At 39.7% G+C, this 18302-nt stretch overlaps 1 protein-coding gene across 8 annotated transcripts in view; it reads right to left on the bottom strand.

Moving 5' to 3' along the window:
- The window catches only part of PDE4D (phosphodiesterase 4D), a 725514-nt gene that overhangs the window by 216527 nt on the left and 490685 nt on the right, over nt 1-18302 (bottom strand). For all 8 annotated transcript variants that reach the window (XM_058690551.1, XM_058691709.1, XM_058691178.1 and 5 more), the window contains exon 2: nt 3289-3480. In XM_058690551.1, the coding sequence (XP_058546534.1) occupies nt 3289-3480 (192 nt within the window). The remainder of the gene's footprint in view (nt 1-3288; nt 3481-18302) is intronic.

Below are 18302 nucleotides of genomic sequence, written 5' to 3'. Positions count from 1 at the left end.
AGTTTTATCCTCACAATGTAAGAGCCAAATTCATCTTCCATTATTTGCCATTACATTGTTTACTCTCCATCCTGTGTTCCTTATGTCAACATCACCACTCATTTACTTGTTCAGGATGAAAACTTCAGCATTCTTTTTGACTCTCTATCCACTGGCTGTCCCCCAACACACACACATGCATGCACGCACGCGTGCTATTTTGTAATCCTCCTGCCTCTGAACCAACTTCGTCATCCCACCTCCACTTTCTTGACTGAGCCTGCATCATACTTAACCTACTTTGTTTCTACGAATTTCAGCATGATCTACTTCCCTGTGGTCACTTCACCCTATATAATCACTTAACAATAGAGTAATCAGAAGCAATAAAAAGAATATAAGTGTGTTGAATCTCACCTAAAAACTCTCAGGTCCCATAGACTGTATTCACATCTTCTTTCCCTCCTGCCACATTTCACTATTCACATCAACCAGATTGTTATTTTTTAATGGAGCCATGATTTTTCTATGTTTAACATTATGCAAATATTACCTCCATTAGCCTGGCTTTCCCTAACTGTCAAAAGGTCCTTCCCTTCTCTCTGCTCCCACAATTTTGTGAATGCCTCAAGGATGATGCTGACCATATTTTATTTTACTGGTCTAAAATGTCATCCCTCCCACTATCTGCAGATTGGCAGCTTTGAATACACTATATTTGCTCAATAAGTATTTTTATGATGGGTGAATGAGTAAACAACTGTCTTGAATTTCAAATATGAGAAAATGGGACAAAAATATCATAGAAATAGGGTCATTGGGAAAAGGAAGTTGTTTTGGCGTGTATACATTTTACAATGAATTAATGACAGATATGTATTAATCATGAGGGTAACAGTTGAACAAGAAAGCATAAATTTCCGGAAGGCAATACTGGTATAGATCTAGAGCTCACTTGTTAATAAAGAACATGTACTAATTAAGGATTGTCAGGTACAGCTGAATAACAAAGTACACATTTCCAGAAAACATGTAAGTGCTAGAGATCTTGAGCTCAACTGAGATTGCAGGGTCAGAGATACTGAGAAGTCATCCGATGAAAGTTGATAGTTGAACCCATACACAAAAGAGTTTTCCAAAGCACAGACCACAGGTCAGGAGCTATACTTTGGGGAAGTATGTTGCAGTGTGATAAAAAGATGTTGGTGAAGAAGACGTCTGTGAGCAGGAGGGAAGAGAGGACCCAAGAGTGATGAAGGCCAGAGGATGAGACACACCTTGTGTTTCCTCTAATAACCGGTGTCTTCCTTCCACTCTGTGGGTGACTGACAAATATTACTTAAATAAATGGATTTTCTGAGGTCAATATGAATGGAAGATAGATTTCAGAATACTGAGGCAATATAACATGGTAAGGAAACGTAGATCTGTGGGATAGGGGCAGAAGGATAGGGAGACCTAGAACTTACTGAAAAAGTTTCATTGCCAAAAGGGCAGAGAAAAACAAAAGGAAACTGAATATTTCTGGAAAGATGGTGCAGACCTATGCATAAAGGTAGGTGGTGAAGTACCATTACCTATAGCTCACAAGTACACACATTAGGGATTACATGCTATCTTTTCCAGTAATTATTAGATCTGAGACCTGTCATTCCATAAGGTTATTAGTTAACTGGGGTCAAGAACCCTGTCTTATAGTTTTCTTGTATATCCTACAGTGCTTCAAAAAAAGACAGCTACTAAATAGGAGTTTAATAATTCAGTATATGAATCAAAATAATTGCAGTTTAGGGGTGCCTGAGTGGCTCAGTCAGTTAAGCATCCAACTCTTGATCTCGGCTCAGGTCATGATCTCACAGTTTGTGAGTTTGAGTCTCACATTAGGCTCTGTACTGACAGCATGAAGCCTGCTGAGGATTCTCTCTCTCTCTCTCTCTCTCTCTCTCTCTCTCTCTCTCTCTCCCCTCTCTCTCTGCCCCTTCCCTGCTCATACACATATGTCCTCTCTCTCTCTGAAAATAAATAAACTTTAAAAAATGATTGCAGTTTAGTTGGAAAGAATGCAGTATTATCATCTAACAACTATTAATAAAATGGCAACCGGAACGATACTTGTGAAAAATGGGTAAAGCACAATTTCACTTCTAGGACCTCACTTAGACCTATAAGGGTACCTTGATAATCTGTTACCATGCCAGGAATATCAGTGAACCCTCACAGACTCCATATCATCTAATTCCTGTACACGGAATTGCAACCTGTATCGAGTTTTTGAGATAGTGTCATGAAAGATGGTGAGTGTTGCTGGATAAATCTCCAGATGCAGAGGAGGAAATCGACTTTATACAGAGGCAGAATTACAAATGACAGCACAAGTCCTATTTAGAAACCTCCAGAAATTAGAAAACTAATGAACACTACAGTAAACACAAAAATGGAATGTTTTGAGAAAATGAGCTAATGACGTATATGATTTGCAAATGTGCTTATCAGTTTTAACCATTTTCCAAGCTGTGCCGTGTCTTAAATGATATTCAGATCTGTCTGATGTTTTCAGTGCTTGCTTCTGGTGATTAATATTCCAAAAATCGTTTAATTTTAGGGGCTCCTGGGTGGCTCAGTCTGTTAAGCATCTGACTTCGGCTCAGATTATGATTTCACTGCTCTTGAGTTCGAGCCCTGCATCGGTCTCTACGCTGACAGCTTGCAGCCTGAAGTCTGGAGTCAGCTTCAGATTCTGTCTCCATCTCTCTCCCCTACTCTCTCTCTCTCTCTCTCTCTCTCTCAAATATAAATAAATATTAATTTTTTAAATGGTTTAATTTTAGCAAAGCCCTCCCAAGATCTCTCCAATGATATGGCAGACCAGTGCAAACATCCGTATGGTACATCAACTGGGATATGTTAAAAGTGCTATTCATTCTAATATCTCAAGATTCTCAAACTGAGTTTAAAGCACTTTGAAATATTATGAATATTCCTGTGGCTAGGTAGCTAAAAGTCAGTTTCTACATGAATATAAGCTAATGTTTTAAGTATAAATGTTTCCATTTAAATTCTATTTCCCACTTTTCTCAGACAATGTATTCTCTGGGAAAATAAATGTTTCTTTTCAAGAGTGACAGGGTACTCAAGTTAAATCTACAATTTATTTCCAGCTTGTATAATTTTACTCACTGTTCTTTCTAACATAGAGAATGATGCAGTTGAACAAATGTCATTGGTTTTATTAGATCATCAACTGACCAAATAAATGTACTTGATTTCCTATAGAAGTTCCCTCTGCCCTTTGTTCATCATTATACTTACATATCACTGGCAATGGAGGAGTTTCGGGACATAGACTTTGGAGACAGGTCATAATCGCTGTCGGATCGATACAGAAAGGACTCCCGACGTTGACTGTGGACGAAGTTTGCTTGGAGAATTAGCCCAGATCCCGGGCTGGTCATGGGATCCAAGGGACTCCGTCCCGCAGATGTGCCATTGTCCACATCAAAACTGTGAAAGAAGGAGAGGAATAACACTGCCATGAACACTTGCATGTTGATATGGTGGTAAAGGGAGATTCTGGTTTAGGAAGTGACAGTGGGAACATTCACAGCTGATTCCGACTGTTAAAAATGATAATGTTAAAAAACACAAAGGTAAAAAAAAAATACACTGATTTCATATTATTGTCTTCCTTAAGTTTTGGGTACTTTTGTTAACTGACCAGATACAAGACACAGGTCTCTGTAAGCTTAAGTTACAAAGCCATTCTACTAAGAATAGTTCTACTAAGTTTCTTTTAGGAAAAGAAGAAATACACAGTAATTCTCTAACTACTTGGGTTCAATTCAACAAGTTCCCATTATATTGCCTAATACCACTGCTTCCCCAAGCCTGGGCTTTCTCTCCCTCCTGCCTATGCCCAACCAGTCACAAATTTCTGCTGTATCCACTTCCTTCCATCCCCAATGCCAACATATTAGGTTCAGGATTTCACCAACTCTCACCTACATTATTGTAACAGACTTTAAGTTAGTCTCTTGAATCCATTTTCCACTCTGTACCATGAGTGAGTCTTCTTAAAGTATAAATCTGACCATGATTTTTGTCAGTTCAAAACCTTTTAATAGCTCACTCTTGTCCTCAGGGTAAAGTCCAAATTTCTTGGCTAGAATGACAGAGTTTTAACTATCCACTTTCAGTCAACCATTTGATTGAATCAATGCAATCAACCATTTTCTCAGTCTCAACATGCAACCCTCTTCCATCAGGCACTTTATGTTCCACTCACTTAACCACCACATCCTTGTCTCAGGCCATCACTACCTAATCTCCTGCTCCCCTGACTACTCTACTCAACCCTCCAGTCCCCTGCCTCCTTGTTACTATTCATCGAGGACTTAACATTTACCTTAAAGGCTGCCCTGATGCCCCACACCCTTATGACATGCCTTCTTCTGTACTCCCAAGGCATCTTTCCACTCCCTATTGGTAGCATTTACAATGAACTGAAAATGCTTACCAATTGGTCTCCACTCCTAGACTGTGAGCTCCCTGAGAATGGAAACTCTGAGTGTTCCTAGCACTTCACATGGCACGCCAGAAACCTTTTCTAAGTGGTTTGAATGGATGATTGAATAAATGGAAGGCACTGTGCTTGGCAATACAGATTTCAGATTTGAGAAAAGACAGAGCCACAAATCTACAGTTCTTGACCTCACAGTCCTTACAATATACATAAAATTTCCACAAAGAGCTCTTCTAGTCAAATATCAAGCAGTATTAAAGTCAAGTCTTAGGTGTTCTTATGAGAAGAGGGTAATAGTTTAGATAACCCAGTAAATATGTAGTGTAAAAAATTGTTGAATGAATAAACAAATGAATCAAGTTTAGCTACTATCAGTCTTTTTCCCATTACAAATTTCACCCCAACTATTAACTACCTAATTTAAAAACATTTAAAAAAAACATTCTTTTACTTTCTCCATTGGAGTTATTAATAAATAGTGTTATCACCCAAAAATTAGAGGCCAAAGTGGAAGATCAGCAAGGGTCTAGATGTTTCATGAATCATCTATGTATCAATGACTAAATAAGAATCATTTGACTCAAAATCAATCTAACTAGTAAAAAAAGAAAAGAAAAGAAAGAACTCATAATCTAGCATGGACATTCATAAACAAGTTTTCCAATCTGAATTTTTTAAGAATTGCATCACTGTACGGGGCACTCAGTCATTTGAGTGTTTGGCTTCTGCTCAGGTAATGATCTCGTAGTTCATTAGTTTGAGCCCTGCATAGGGTTCTCTGCTATCAGCACAGAGTCTTCTCAGATCCTCTGTTCCCCGCTGTCTCTGCACCTCCCCACTTGCGCTCTCTCTCCTATCAAAAATAAATAAACATTAAAAAAAAGAATGGCATCACTCTATAGATGTATATATTTGGTCACAAAAGACAATGAGAGGTTGAGTTGAAAAGACTCATTTAATAGACAAAGATAGCAGCTTCTAGAAAAGTTAATGGCCAAAGTTACCGAGCTAACTAGATTTAATCATCCACTGTTCCTGAAGCTCTTCCAGCTCTAATGAATAATTACGTAAACCATAAATGTATGTTGGCAACTGTGACATGCAAACAGGGGACATCTGTTTCACCTGAACAATGCCTTCATGCATGTGGGACTTTGGGCAATCCTGAGGAAGGCCAGAAGGGGAAGGGATCTACAGTTATGAGAGACTTATTCAGGATCTCTGGCAAGCTCTTCTTGGCTATGCTTAAATAAATAAGTGCTTAATAAGCACCTATTATAAGCACACTGAGATACAAAAATAAAGGTGATGAGATTAATTCAAGTTGGGTTGAATCCAGACTTCTGAGAAGTTTTCATACAATAGTAGTATTTAAAGAGGGCTTTTGAAGGCATTCAGTATTCAGCTGAGAGACACTAAAGTCCTTTGAAAAGGGGAGATTTCTGCTCTGGGGACACTGTTATGGCAGCTCTTCAGCATGAGAAGGACCTAATGTGAACACATAAGAAAACATGTTGATTTCTTTTCAGTATCAAGATGATCATACTGTTTTAAAAAGTAAAATATATTTCCCTGCTATGCATAAACAGAAATATAAGAGATATAGGAATGTGATTTTTGGTTTGGTTTTTATCAGTTCAACTGAGTAATACCAATATAATCCCCCAAATCTGTAAACTTCTGAATTTATTATTATAATTTTTCCAATTAAGTTAAGCAACTTAAATAAATTTTTCACTCTAAGTTTAGGGAAAAACAGTGCTAAGTATATTGAAATATTTGATAGTCTTTACAATAATGTTATTTATTAAAACCAAGAATTTATTCATAGTTCATAAAATGCTTGATAATGGGATATTTTAGTTTTGTTATTTTTCTTTGTAAGTTGTAATATAACAATTTGTCCACTAGATGGAGATCATTGCCTGAAAGAACATTGACTGGAAATAAAGGCCCTAACTACTTTTTAAACTCAGGAAAACAATCCCTTAACTATTACCTAAAAAATAAACCTCACAATCTATAGGAAGTGATTACTAAAAATCGATAAAATTATATTAACTAGTAAATATTAGTATAGCTTTACAAATTAGGAATGATCTAAGAAATGATCACTGATGTTTTATTATTTACTCTTAAAACCAAAAAAACAAAAAAAAAACAAAAAAAAAACTGAGAAGCTCTTTTGTTAAAAAATTAGAATTAAGGAGCTTCCTTAAGAGACGTGATGTTTGGGACAAATCAAGGCAATACTGCTTCACCCAATGAGTAGTAAATTAACTGAGAGTTAATTTAGTCTGAAAATATAGATGGGCTCAAACAAGCTACTTATTTTTGAAGCATAACTTTATAAACAGTGCCTAATCATGGTATTATTAATAAAACAAGAAGGTGATAAGGGTTAAGCCTATCCTTAGACACTGGAACCAAAGAGATCAGCTGTGAACTTCCTAAGCACATTCTTTGGCAAACACTTTCATATAATGAATCCTCTTTTGACTCACTGCCAAACAAATGGAGTCCAAGCAAAAAGATTAGCAGAAGCTTGGGAAAGTAAGTGAAGAATTGGGAAGGGTAATAATGATGATGGTGATACTAGTAATCCTAATGATGATAACGACAATAAAATTTTGGAACACTTTCCGTGAGACAGACATTGTGCTCTGTACCCTATATACATTATCTCATCGAATCCCCACAATTCCATTCCACAATTCTATATTCCATTTGACCAATGAGTAATCTGAGTTACTGAGATTAAGTAATGTGTTCAACGCCATACAGTTTGTACAGGGTTTTATTTTTTGTTTTTTTAAGATTTACTTATTTTGAGAGACAGAGAATAAGCAGGGGAGGAACAGAGAGAGGGGGACAGAGGATCTGAAGCGGGCTCTGTACTGACAGCACAGAGCCTGATGTGGGGCTCAAACCCACAAACCGTGAGATCATGACCTGAGTCGAGGCCAGACGCTTTAACCGACTGAGCCACCCAGGCGCCCCTGGAAGTGGGTTTTAAAAAAAAAAAAAAAAAAAAAAATTTTTTTTTTAACGTTTATTTACTTTTGAGACAGAGAGAGACAGAGGATGAACCGGGGAGGGTCAGAGAGAGAGAGGGAGACACAGAATGTGAAACAGGCTCCAGGTTCTGAGCTGTCAGCACAGAGCCTGACACAGGGCTCGAACTCATGAGTCGTGAGATCATGACCTGAGCTGAAGTCGGACGCTTAACTGACTGAGCCACCCAGGCGCCCCTAGAAGTGGGTTTTAAACTTAAGCTGTCTGATTCCAGAGCCCAGGAGAACGGTCCCTGTGTGCATGTCTCTACTGCAAAGCCTCCTATTAACCATTACAAAAGTACAAGAATTTCTCTGGGCTTTCTCACATGGATGGAACTTCAAACGCTAACTCTTTGAAAGTATCATTTATACAGAAGTATCTTTAACTTACAGATCTGGCATGTCAAGGCTAATTCCGAGACTCTGCCTTTATAAATCTCCAACTTTTGGAATTTGCCACATTTCCTATTTTTCCAATTTTGAATACAACAGTAAGGCGTTAAAGAGTCTATGCTGTAGCCCATTTGGTGATCTCTTTATAAGTTTGAGAGTTCATTTGGAATAAGGAAAGTCAGTGGGTCTGCAGAGGGTCTTAGCAAATGGAACTAAGTGAGGTACACTGTTATTCCACATGTTAGCTGTCCTTCATGCAGTTCAAGGATGCATACATCCCCTAAGGGAGTTGGCTTTTACCCAGAAGGCATCTGTGGAGAAGCACTGATGCGGTTGTGGAGGGCCCCCTGTCGGGGGGTGGTAATGATCAGAGCCTGTTGCAATCAGAACTGTTAAAGGCCACGTGTGCTAGCACTACTCGGGACCGTTCACTTCACAGGCCCGTCCCTATCTAAGGAATACACTCCACACAAAAACCAAACAGATGACAAACTGAGCACCCGGCCAAACTCCTCGCCATCTCTCCACATTGCACCATGTCAGTGGAATTACTGGCTACTTGTCGTGACCCACCTTCCCTGCAGCTTCCTCCGCTATTCCTATGATTTGTGTCTACTGACCCTGTAATTATTTGTCTGCTTGGAGTCATTTCCCGTCCTTTGGCCTCATGCTAGACCCCGCTTCTGGTTTAAACATTTTGCATCTCTTCTTGACCATTATGTGGGCTCTCCCGCAAGCCACGGTCCTGCTATTGTCCTGGGTAAACCGCTCATCTCAGGTAGGGACCTTTCATCCCCAGTGTGGAGCCCGAAGAAGGTGCGACACATGAGGACTCCAGGGGAGCAGCTGCTGGATGCCCCTATCAACAGGTGTCCCATTATCAAAGCATCTGTGAAGAGCTCCCAAGGGAAGACTCTGGAGAGAACATAGCAGCTGCTGAAAGCTGTAGGCTGGTGGGAACCCTGGAAGCCTCCACTGATGCCAGGAACATCTGAGAGCTGCCTGTGTCACTGTGTATTAAGAACACTGGCCTGGTGACAATAAAGATCTTATCGCTCCCTGTCCTGGAGTAGGGAAGACACCAAAAATGTTCCTGTTAAAACGTTACACTTGGGAGATAGAAAAAGTGGGTTAAATTTCAAATCTTGGACCTCCCGCTTTCTAGTCCTATGTTCTCGGGTAAGTTACTGTACCTCTTTAAGCCTCCATTTCTGATAAGGATAATTGCAGTGCCTAGCTCCAGGGCCACTAAAGGGATTAGAAGAGAAAATGTTTGGAAAGCACTTAGCACCCTGCCAGGCAGCTAGTACATTCCCGGTATTTAGCGGCTATTGTCATCTTTATTGTTATTGCCCTTTAGCTTTGAGGGGGCCTCTCCATCTAGGTCATTCTCTGTACCTGCATACACTGCTTTGGGAAGAACCTAAAGGGAAAGAAGAGAGAGAACGGAGTGTTAGAGAACGGAGTGTTGGCCATCCAAGCCAATTGAATCAACCCTGGTGAGCAGTGGGGTGAGAGACGCTGGAGCCAGATTGCTCTTACAATTTTAGCGGCTTTTATGTCTCCACCCAACTCCATAATTCCAGTGTGATAACCTCTGGGGAGAGGGTGGAGACAGCTGATTTTTCTTGAGATATTCCTCACTGAGGAGAAAGAACCATTTCCTGCTAGGAACTGTGGAGGGCACGGAGGTCCCAACAACCTGGGTGGGGATCTAGCTGAATATGAGGAGAATATAATGAGCAGAAACAGTTCCTCAGACCTGAGGTCTCCAGCCACTGGGTGTACCTCGGGGACCTCAAGTCACAAGTGCATGGCTGTTTTTTTCTTATACCCGACCCTCCCGTGTACACAGTAGTCCATGCTGTTGGCTATACAATGGAAGCCATTTTGGTGCTTTGCCATTCAGAGGGGAGGTGCTTGGTTCACCCACAGGCTTAATATAAGTGTAATCAGAGTTGGATAATTCATTTAAAATATTTTTTCTCTTTATAATAAATATTTTACCCACTGTTATTAAATATCACGAGGCTATTAAACCTGTTTCTAATTAATGCCAGTGGTATTTCCCATTCAAGATTTCTCTGCAAGTCAGACAGCTTCCCTGGAGTAAAGACAACAGTGCTTTTGAAAAGTCCCCATTTTAATATTTCTTTAGTTCAGATTACCTATAGAAATAAGACTATGGAATAAAGCATTTTAGAGGGATATGCACGAATGGCATTCTCTTCCAATCAAAAACTGCATATCAAATTTAAAGAGGACACCCTGAGAGGACAGGGTATTTAGCCAGTCTGGCAGATTATACAGTCAAATGATGGTGGGCATTTTTGGCATGCATCATACTTATGTCTGCATGGAGGATCAGCATTTAAGAACAGGAACATTTTACCCTTTGTTTTCACAGATAATTCTTTATAAACAAAAGCCCGGCACGAAGGCGAAAGTTGTATGTTTGTTTATGAGGGAAAATATCAATTCATCTCCAGAAACACACGTCACTTGTGTGTGACTTGTCAACAGCACTCTCAACTGACACAGGACAACAAGAAGATTCTGGGTGAAAATGACAGTGCATGTCCAATGTGTGGACTGGAAGCCAGAAGGGGCAAGCTGGATGGGAGGGAGCAGGTTTGTGCCAAATGAGATGCCCAAAGGCACGTTTTTCAGGAAAACGTGTGTTAGCTCTAAAAATTTAAAAGTGCAAACCAAGAATTGTTTTACTTGAGGTTTCTAATTTCTCAACGGTCATGGTAAAGGAGTCTCTTCTTAAATGAAATTCTGCTTGGCAAACCATCCCGAGTGGGTCCCAACATGAGCACGCCTTCGTGAGTCAGCGGCCAACCGTGCAGCGGCTGACTGAGGCCCGTGTTTGCAGCATAACAAACAGTCCAAGTCATAAACGTGTATTTAACCCGAATATATGCTGAAAACGGGATGTGTCTCTTTTCACAGTTGTTGATGGCCCTTAATTTATGTAAACCAGTCATTCAGGCCTCTCTGTGAGAAAAAAGCAAGCAAGCAAGCCTTTCCCGTGTAACCTGTTCTCATTTGTGGGTCTCAAACTAAGAGAATGGAAGGGATGGAGAGAGCAGCAAAGACCTGGGCATCGGAGGCAATCCCACAACCACTCGGTTTTACCTTCCTTGTGCTGCATTTAAAGGCCTACTACTGCCAACCTGCTGTTCACTGAGACAACTTCTAAGCTGTTACAGTCCCAAAATGCAGTTTTCCTCAAAAACACGACTCAAGAAAGCTAAACCCCAAGAGGGACAGTGTCCTGTTAACAAGGCGGAGGTGAGGGTGTTTCTGTATTTATTTATTTTTCTGTGATATGGAGGGTGTTTCTGTATTTATTTATTTTTCTGTGATAAGCCTACCATGGAACACTGATATTTAATGATGTGCCCCCTACGTCTCCCACACACTCGTTTCTTCTTTCTCTTGCACACAGAGAAATACTGCAAACATATAATCAGATCTCTGCTACCATGGCTCACCATCCTCCAATGGCTTCCTATTTTATTAATGGTGACTATCTTCACAGGGGCTTAGGGCCTTCCAACAGTGATCTAGGCCCCAGAGGCCTATCTAATCTTCTCCTGCACCTCTTTCCCTCTTACTCACTCTGCCTCATTCTCTGAGCCCCTGGCAGTTCTCTGAACACATGGGGGCACTCCCTCCTTGAGGCCTTTGCTCGTGGAGTTCCCTCTACCTCCAGTATTCTTTACGGAGACATCAGCTCAATGGCACCTTCATGAAGAGATATTCCCAGGCTACTCTACTTAAAATTGTCACCCTCACCTCCTAGCCTTTTCTAGCCTCCTAGTGGGAGGAACCATTGTACACATTGGTGGGAATGTAAATAGGTGTGGCCACTATGGAAAACAGTTTGGAGGCTCCTGAAGAAATTAAAAATTGAACTACCATATGTGATCCAGCATTCCCACTTCTGGGTATATTCCCAAAGGAAATGAAATTGCTATATGGAAGAGATATGTGCATCCCCATGTTCAATGCAGCATTATTTAAAATAGCTGAGTCATGTAAACAACTGAAGTGTCTTCTCAACCGATGACTGGATAAAAACAATGGAACATTATTCAGCTATATAAAAAAGAAGGAAATCCTGCCCTGTACAACAATATGGATGAAATTTGAGGGTATTATGCTAAGGTGAAATACATCAGAAAGAAAAAGTCAAATACTGTACGATTTCATATGTGGACTCTAAAAAAAAAAAGAAAAAAAACTCACAGATACAGAAAACAGATTGGTGGTTGCTAGGGGCAGAGGGACGGTAAAGGAAATAACAAAGGAGGTCAAAGGCTACAGACTTCTAGTTCTGAGAAAGTTCACGAATGCAAAGTACAACATAGTGACTACAGTCATGGCAGAGTAACTGTATTAAATATTTGAAGACTGCTAAGTGTAAATTTCTAAAGCTCTTGCCACACACACACACACACACATACATCCACAGGTTGTCACTATGTGTGCTAATGAAAGTGTTCACTAACTTATCATGTTGGTAACATTTTATATATAAGAACTGATTAATATATATAAAATCACTACACTGTACACCTTAAGCGTATACAATTTTTTCTTTAATTTTTTTTTTAATTTTATTTATTTTGAGACAGGGAGAGACAGAGCATGAACAGGGGAGGGTCAGAGAGAGGGAGACACAGGATCTGAAACAAGCTCCAGGCTCTGAGCTGTCAGCACAGAGCCCGACGCGGGACTCAAACTCACAGACCGTGAGATCATGACCTGAGCCGAAGTCGGCCGCTTAACTGAATGAGCCACCCAGGCGCCCCAAGCGTATACAATTTTTTTATGTGAATTATATCTCAGTAATGCTGGAAAAAAAAATTCACTTGCCAGAAAAAAGTTAAATAATACGCTATCCTAATCTCCTGGCTTTTCCTAGCTTCCTTTTCTTTCTTTCTTTTTTTTTTCCTCCACAGCATTTAACAGCCGCTGATAAGTTTTATTTACTTATTTTGTTAATTTTACTCTCCTCATTAGAATGTAACCTCTCAAAGTGCAAAGATTTTTTATCTATTTTGGTCATTAGTATATCCCCAGCACCTAAAATAATGGCTGGCACATAGTAGTTGCTCAATAAACATCTGTATTGTGAATGCATTAATATCTTTAGATGCAGCACTACTTACTATACCCTCATTATTTACCATGGTTACCTGTGTGGCTCTATTTCAAATGGACTTTATTATTGTATTTCATTTTGGCCAGGAATCAATCACTTTTTTTAAAGAAAGAACCCTATCAACTAATGAGATTGATTAGTTCACTTGAAGAAATTATCTGGAAAGGCATTTAAAAGCCTGGGGTTTTAAAAGGCATTTTCATATGCATTATTTTGAATATCTTTCTGTCTGACTCCCAATCAGCCATAGAAGCAGGGTCAGGATCCAGGTTTTGTGGCACATGAAGGTTATACAATTTTGAGTCTGTTCTGGAAAAATTAATACAAAAACAAAATCTTACTTTTGCAAATTTTATAGAACCTATTACTAGGTGATGCTGCTAGCACCCCTCCCTTCTAGAACTTAGAAAGGGCCCAGGCCAGTGAGGGGCTCTGAGTTTGATGTGCATTAATTTCCCAGTTGATGTGCATGTGAGGCAATGACAGAGTAGGAAAAAGAAAGGAAAAACAATAAAATGACTGAAATTGAAAATGTAATACTGTATTTTTTCATAACAGGTGTATTATTCTAGAGGTTATTTTTTCATCCTTTTTTTTTCTTTAAAAAACTTTTTTTTACATTTATTTATTTTTGAAAGACAGAGAGAGAGCACAAGTAGGGGAGGGGCAGAGAGAGAAGGAGACATCGAATCCAAAGCAGGCTCCAGGCTCTGGACTGTCAGCACAGAGCCCAACATGGGGCTCGAACTCAGGAGCCATGAGATCGTGACCTGAGCCGAAGTGGGACGTTTAACCAACTGAGCCACCCAGGATCCCCTCTTCATTCTTTTTTTCTATTTATGTATTTATTGTTCAAATTTTCAAACCTTACTCATATTTTTCAGGGTTTTTCTTGCTATTTGCACATTTATTCTTCCGAATTAGTGATTATCAGCTGTCCTGGGGTAGTGGGGAGTGATTCCACCAGGTAGGGCATTAGAATCACTTTGAAGGTCTGAAAAGGGATGTTCTTTTTTTTTTTTTTTAATTTTTTTTTTAATGTTTATTTATTTTTGAGACAGAGGGAGACAGAGCATGAACAGGGGAGGGGCAGAGAGAGAGGGAGACACAGAATCGGAAGCAGGCTCCAGGCTCTGAGCCGTCAGCCCAGAGCCCGACGCGGGGCTCGAACTTACGGACCGTGAGATCATGACCTGAGCCGAAGTCGGACGCTTAACCGACTGAGCCACCCAGGCGCCCCGAAAAGGGATGTTCTTTAAACCTTACCTGTCCCACAGAGATGATGATTATCTTTTTGAGAGGCGGGCTTTTCAAATGGTGTTCTTAGTCTCATTCCTAGGTACTCTTGTATTTAGACTCATCAAAAATGATTTCCAAATCATTTAATTGAATGAGTAAGGATTATTAAATTATGAATTCCTTGTGAAAATACTTGCCACTCAAAATGTTATATATGAATTAGATTAAGTCTCGGCAAGACTATAACTGAAAACAGAAACTGGAAAAGTTCTCCTAGAATTGTTTTTAAAAAATGTAACCTTGGGGCACCTGGGTGACTGGGTTGGTTAAGTGTTGATTCTTGATTTCAGATCAGGTCATGATCTCAAGGTTCCTGGGATCAAGCCCCACATCAGGTTCTGTGCTGCCAGCTTCTTGGAATTCTCTCTCTCCCTCTCTCTTTGCTCCTCTCCCACTCATACTCTCTCTCTCTCTCTCTCTCTCTCTCTCTCTCTCTCTCTCTCAAAATAAATAAACATTTAAAAAATATATAACCTAAATCTGAACTTTTTCCACTAATGGATATGGAAACTCAAACACCATGTTTTTCTCTGAGTCTGGGCTCTCCCTCATACAGGTCAGGAAACAATTTACCAGCCATACTATTAAATCTATTTTGGAGAAGTGATATTACTCCATTTCCAACCTCAATGATCCAAACAGATGGGTTTTTCCAGTTTAATGGGAATAGAAGAGAACAGAGATGGGCTTCAGAGAGCTGTGGGGCCTGAATTAGATACCATTTCTTCAATGCTACCAGGATAAAGCAATTATAAGAATATTACCCTATGATGGTCATAAACAAGCACTCTCTTCTGCAATTCTTTAAAAATGTATCACGGAGAATAAAATACTGACACCAAACAGCACACATATCATTGTGCTATGGGCACAGTGAAATTAGATTTCCTTTGTGATTTCTTATATTGGGTGAATTGTACATGCTTATAAATGATCCTTCAAAGATTTTAAGACATTGGGAGGGACAGCCCACAAGCTGTGAGATCCTATTCCACAATGATTTTAAAGAGTAAAGACATATTTTATATTTGTTTGAAATGGTTTGGTATGTAATCTGGACTAAAGACAAAACAGTCCTGGAAAAGCACAGAATTCAATAATCATGACCGTGAATGTGGCGAATTCTGCTCGCTGTCTGCCAAATCCATTCTCCGCTTGTTCCTGGGCATGCAAGAGGTCCTCGTTTCCACGCTTCTCTTGCAATTAGATTTGGCCACGTAACCAACTTTCAGGACTGGCTCAAGACTCCTTCCACATGCTCATCTACTTGCTCTTTCTCCTGCCAGCTGGATGCCTAGAGTGTTGAAGCCAAGGAGGATGGTGGAAAAACAAGATGGGAAGAGCCTGGCACCTGAATGAGAGCAAGAAATGCTGCCCTGTCCCCTCAACACCACCCTACATAGTCAGTTGATGAAAACAGAATTATTTTTTTTATGACACTTGTTTTGGGGCATTTATTTGTTAGCACAGTAACATCTAATGCACTACACTACGCCAAACTGAACTGGTAGTACTGAAAGGAAAACTGTCAAACATTTCACATTCGATCTACCTTTAGCCTAAAATAAAACAAAACAAAACAAAAACCCAAAAAACAAAAACGTTCCCCACAGAGGTCCAAGTGAAACTCAGGATCTCTTTATTTATTTAAAAAAAATTTTTTTTTTTAACATTTATTTATTTTTGAGACAGAGACAGAGCATGAATGGGGGAGGGGCAGAGAGAGAGGGAGAAACAGAATCGGAAGCAGGCTCCAGGCTCTGAGCCATCGGCCCAGAGCCCGACGTGGGGCTCGAACTCACGGACTGTGAGATCGTGACCTGAGCCGAAGTCGGACGCTTAACCAACTGAGCCACCCAGGCACCCACTCAGGATCTCTTTAAATCTACCATCTTTTCACGCTCTGTTTAGTTCCCCACCCCCTTGATCTTCTTTGGTTACACATATTTTCTTTTTTTTTTTTTTTTTTTTATTTATTTTTGGGACAGACAGAGACAGAGCATGAACGGGGGAGGAGCAGAGAGAGAGGGAGACACAGAATCGGAAACAGGCTCCAGGCTCCGAGCCATCAGCCCAGAGCCTGACGCGGGGCTCGAACTCACGGACCGTGAGATCGTGACCTGGCTGAAGTCGGACGCTTAACCCACTGCGCCACCCAGGCGCCCCTGGTTACACATATTTTCATGAAGACATTTCTTATCATCCAAGTGCTTCAGTGTTAGATAATACATCTATAATCTTTGCACAGAGTTGTAATTGTTCTGTAAAGAGCAGAAGCCAGTCCATTTCTGTTCTGCATTGATGCCAATGAGAAAAACTGGAGAGAATCAGTTCAAGCATGGAGTTGACACATGAATGTGTCTCTGAATCACAGGAAGGAAGCAGATCCAGGAAGGAAGGAGTCTGCTTCCTTCAGGATTTGGAGCCATGCTCCACTTGAGTCAATGAGATCTCTGGAGTACCAGATCCAGCTAGACTAACATTATTTAGAATGGGATTCTGGACTGAAATGCCATTCTGAATGCATACATTTCTAGGAGTGTGGGCCAAAGTCCATGGAAAAAAAAATTCTAGGACTATTTCATAGCTTACTCAAATCTAGAATAGAACTACTCTACTGTTATCTAGCTCATTTGCAATGGAATAAGGGATGAGCTGGTTCTTCAGGGTGGGAATGTTGTAGGTTAAATCAGTGCATAAGACCCTTCCTGTTTGAAAGCATAGACTAAATAGCAAATCCAATGGACTTCTCTAGAGGAAGGAAAGGAAATTATCTGAGGCATTCTATTGGTCATATAGCTTCTGAAATAATGGCTTGGGGTCCAGTTTTTGCTTCCCTTCACTAAGCTTCAATGTATTTCTGGCATGAGAAAGCAGTCTGTGGTCATCTTAGAGATCAAACTGAAGTGACCACTACATTCTGAAGGTGACAGAATAGGTCACAGAAATGAGTCTTTCCATTCTGCAAATATTCATCAACCATCTACTATTGCCAGACATGTCTCAGAAGGAATGAAGTTCACTGAGAAGACACAGGATTAGTAGTTGCAGTGAGTTTCTGCTTCTAGATTAAAATGGGGCATTTTTTTCCCCCTGACAACAACCAAATACATGGTGAGACTGTTCACAAATTCTAATGACTTGTCAAGTCCATAGCTAAGAAAACTACATGTCTGTTTTCTAAATATGTTTGACCTCTAGTCTATTCATCTCAAGTTGCAAAGCAATGTCATTGCTGACCTCCTCTGCTTTGACATTAACTGTTTTTGAAAAAAGTTAAGTTTTCCTTTTTTAGCCATTAAAATTCCTTTCATTTTTATGCAATGATAGATCTCAAATATTTGGATATAATCGTCCATTTCTGCCAACTTGTCTATTTTGTGGATGGACTCTGATATTCATCTGTATATATTTTGTCTCTCTTTTTTCTTCTTTGTCAAATTTATTCTGTATAGTCCTGGCTCCGTTTTTTGGATTATTTCCCATTTATACTCATTTTGAAAAATTACCTACGCTTCTATACTGCAATTAAAATAAAAAACTTAATAAAATACCAACTTAATGCCTTATTGGGGTGAAATGAGTGAAAAGAGTCAAGAGGTTCAAACTTCCAGTTATAAAATAAATAAGTCATGGAAATGTGATGACTATGATCAATGACATTGTAGAACATATCTGAAAGTTTCCAACAGAATAAATCTTAAAAGTTCTCATCACATGAATTTTTTTGTAATTTTGTGTGGTGACAGACGGTTATGACTTATTATGATCACTGAGCAATATATGTAAATATTGAGTCATTACATTGTACACCTGAAACTAACAATGTTATGTCAATTACACTGCTATTAAAAAGAAAAAAATGTATATATATGTGTAT

This window comes from Neofelis nebulosa, chromosome 1 (genome assembly GCF_028018385.1).
Source record: "Neofelis nebulosa isolate mNeoNeb1 chromosome 1, mNeoNeb1.pri, whole genome shotgun sequence".
Classification (NCBI taxonomy): domain Eukaryota; kingdom Metazoa; phylum Chordata; class Mammalia; order Carnivora; family Felidae; genus Neofelis; species Neofelis nebulosa.
The sequence above is the reverse complement of the archived record's forward strand: the minus strand, read 5'-3'. Positions and strand labels throughout refer to the sequence as shown.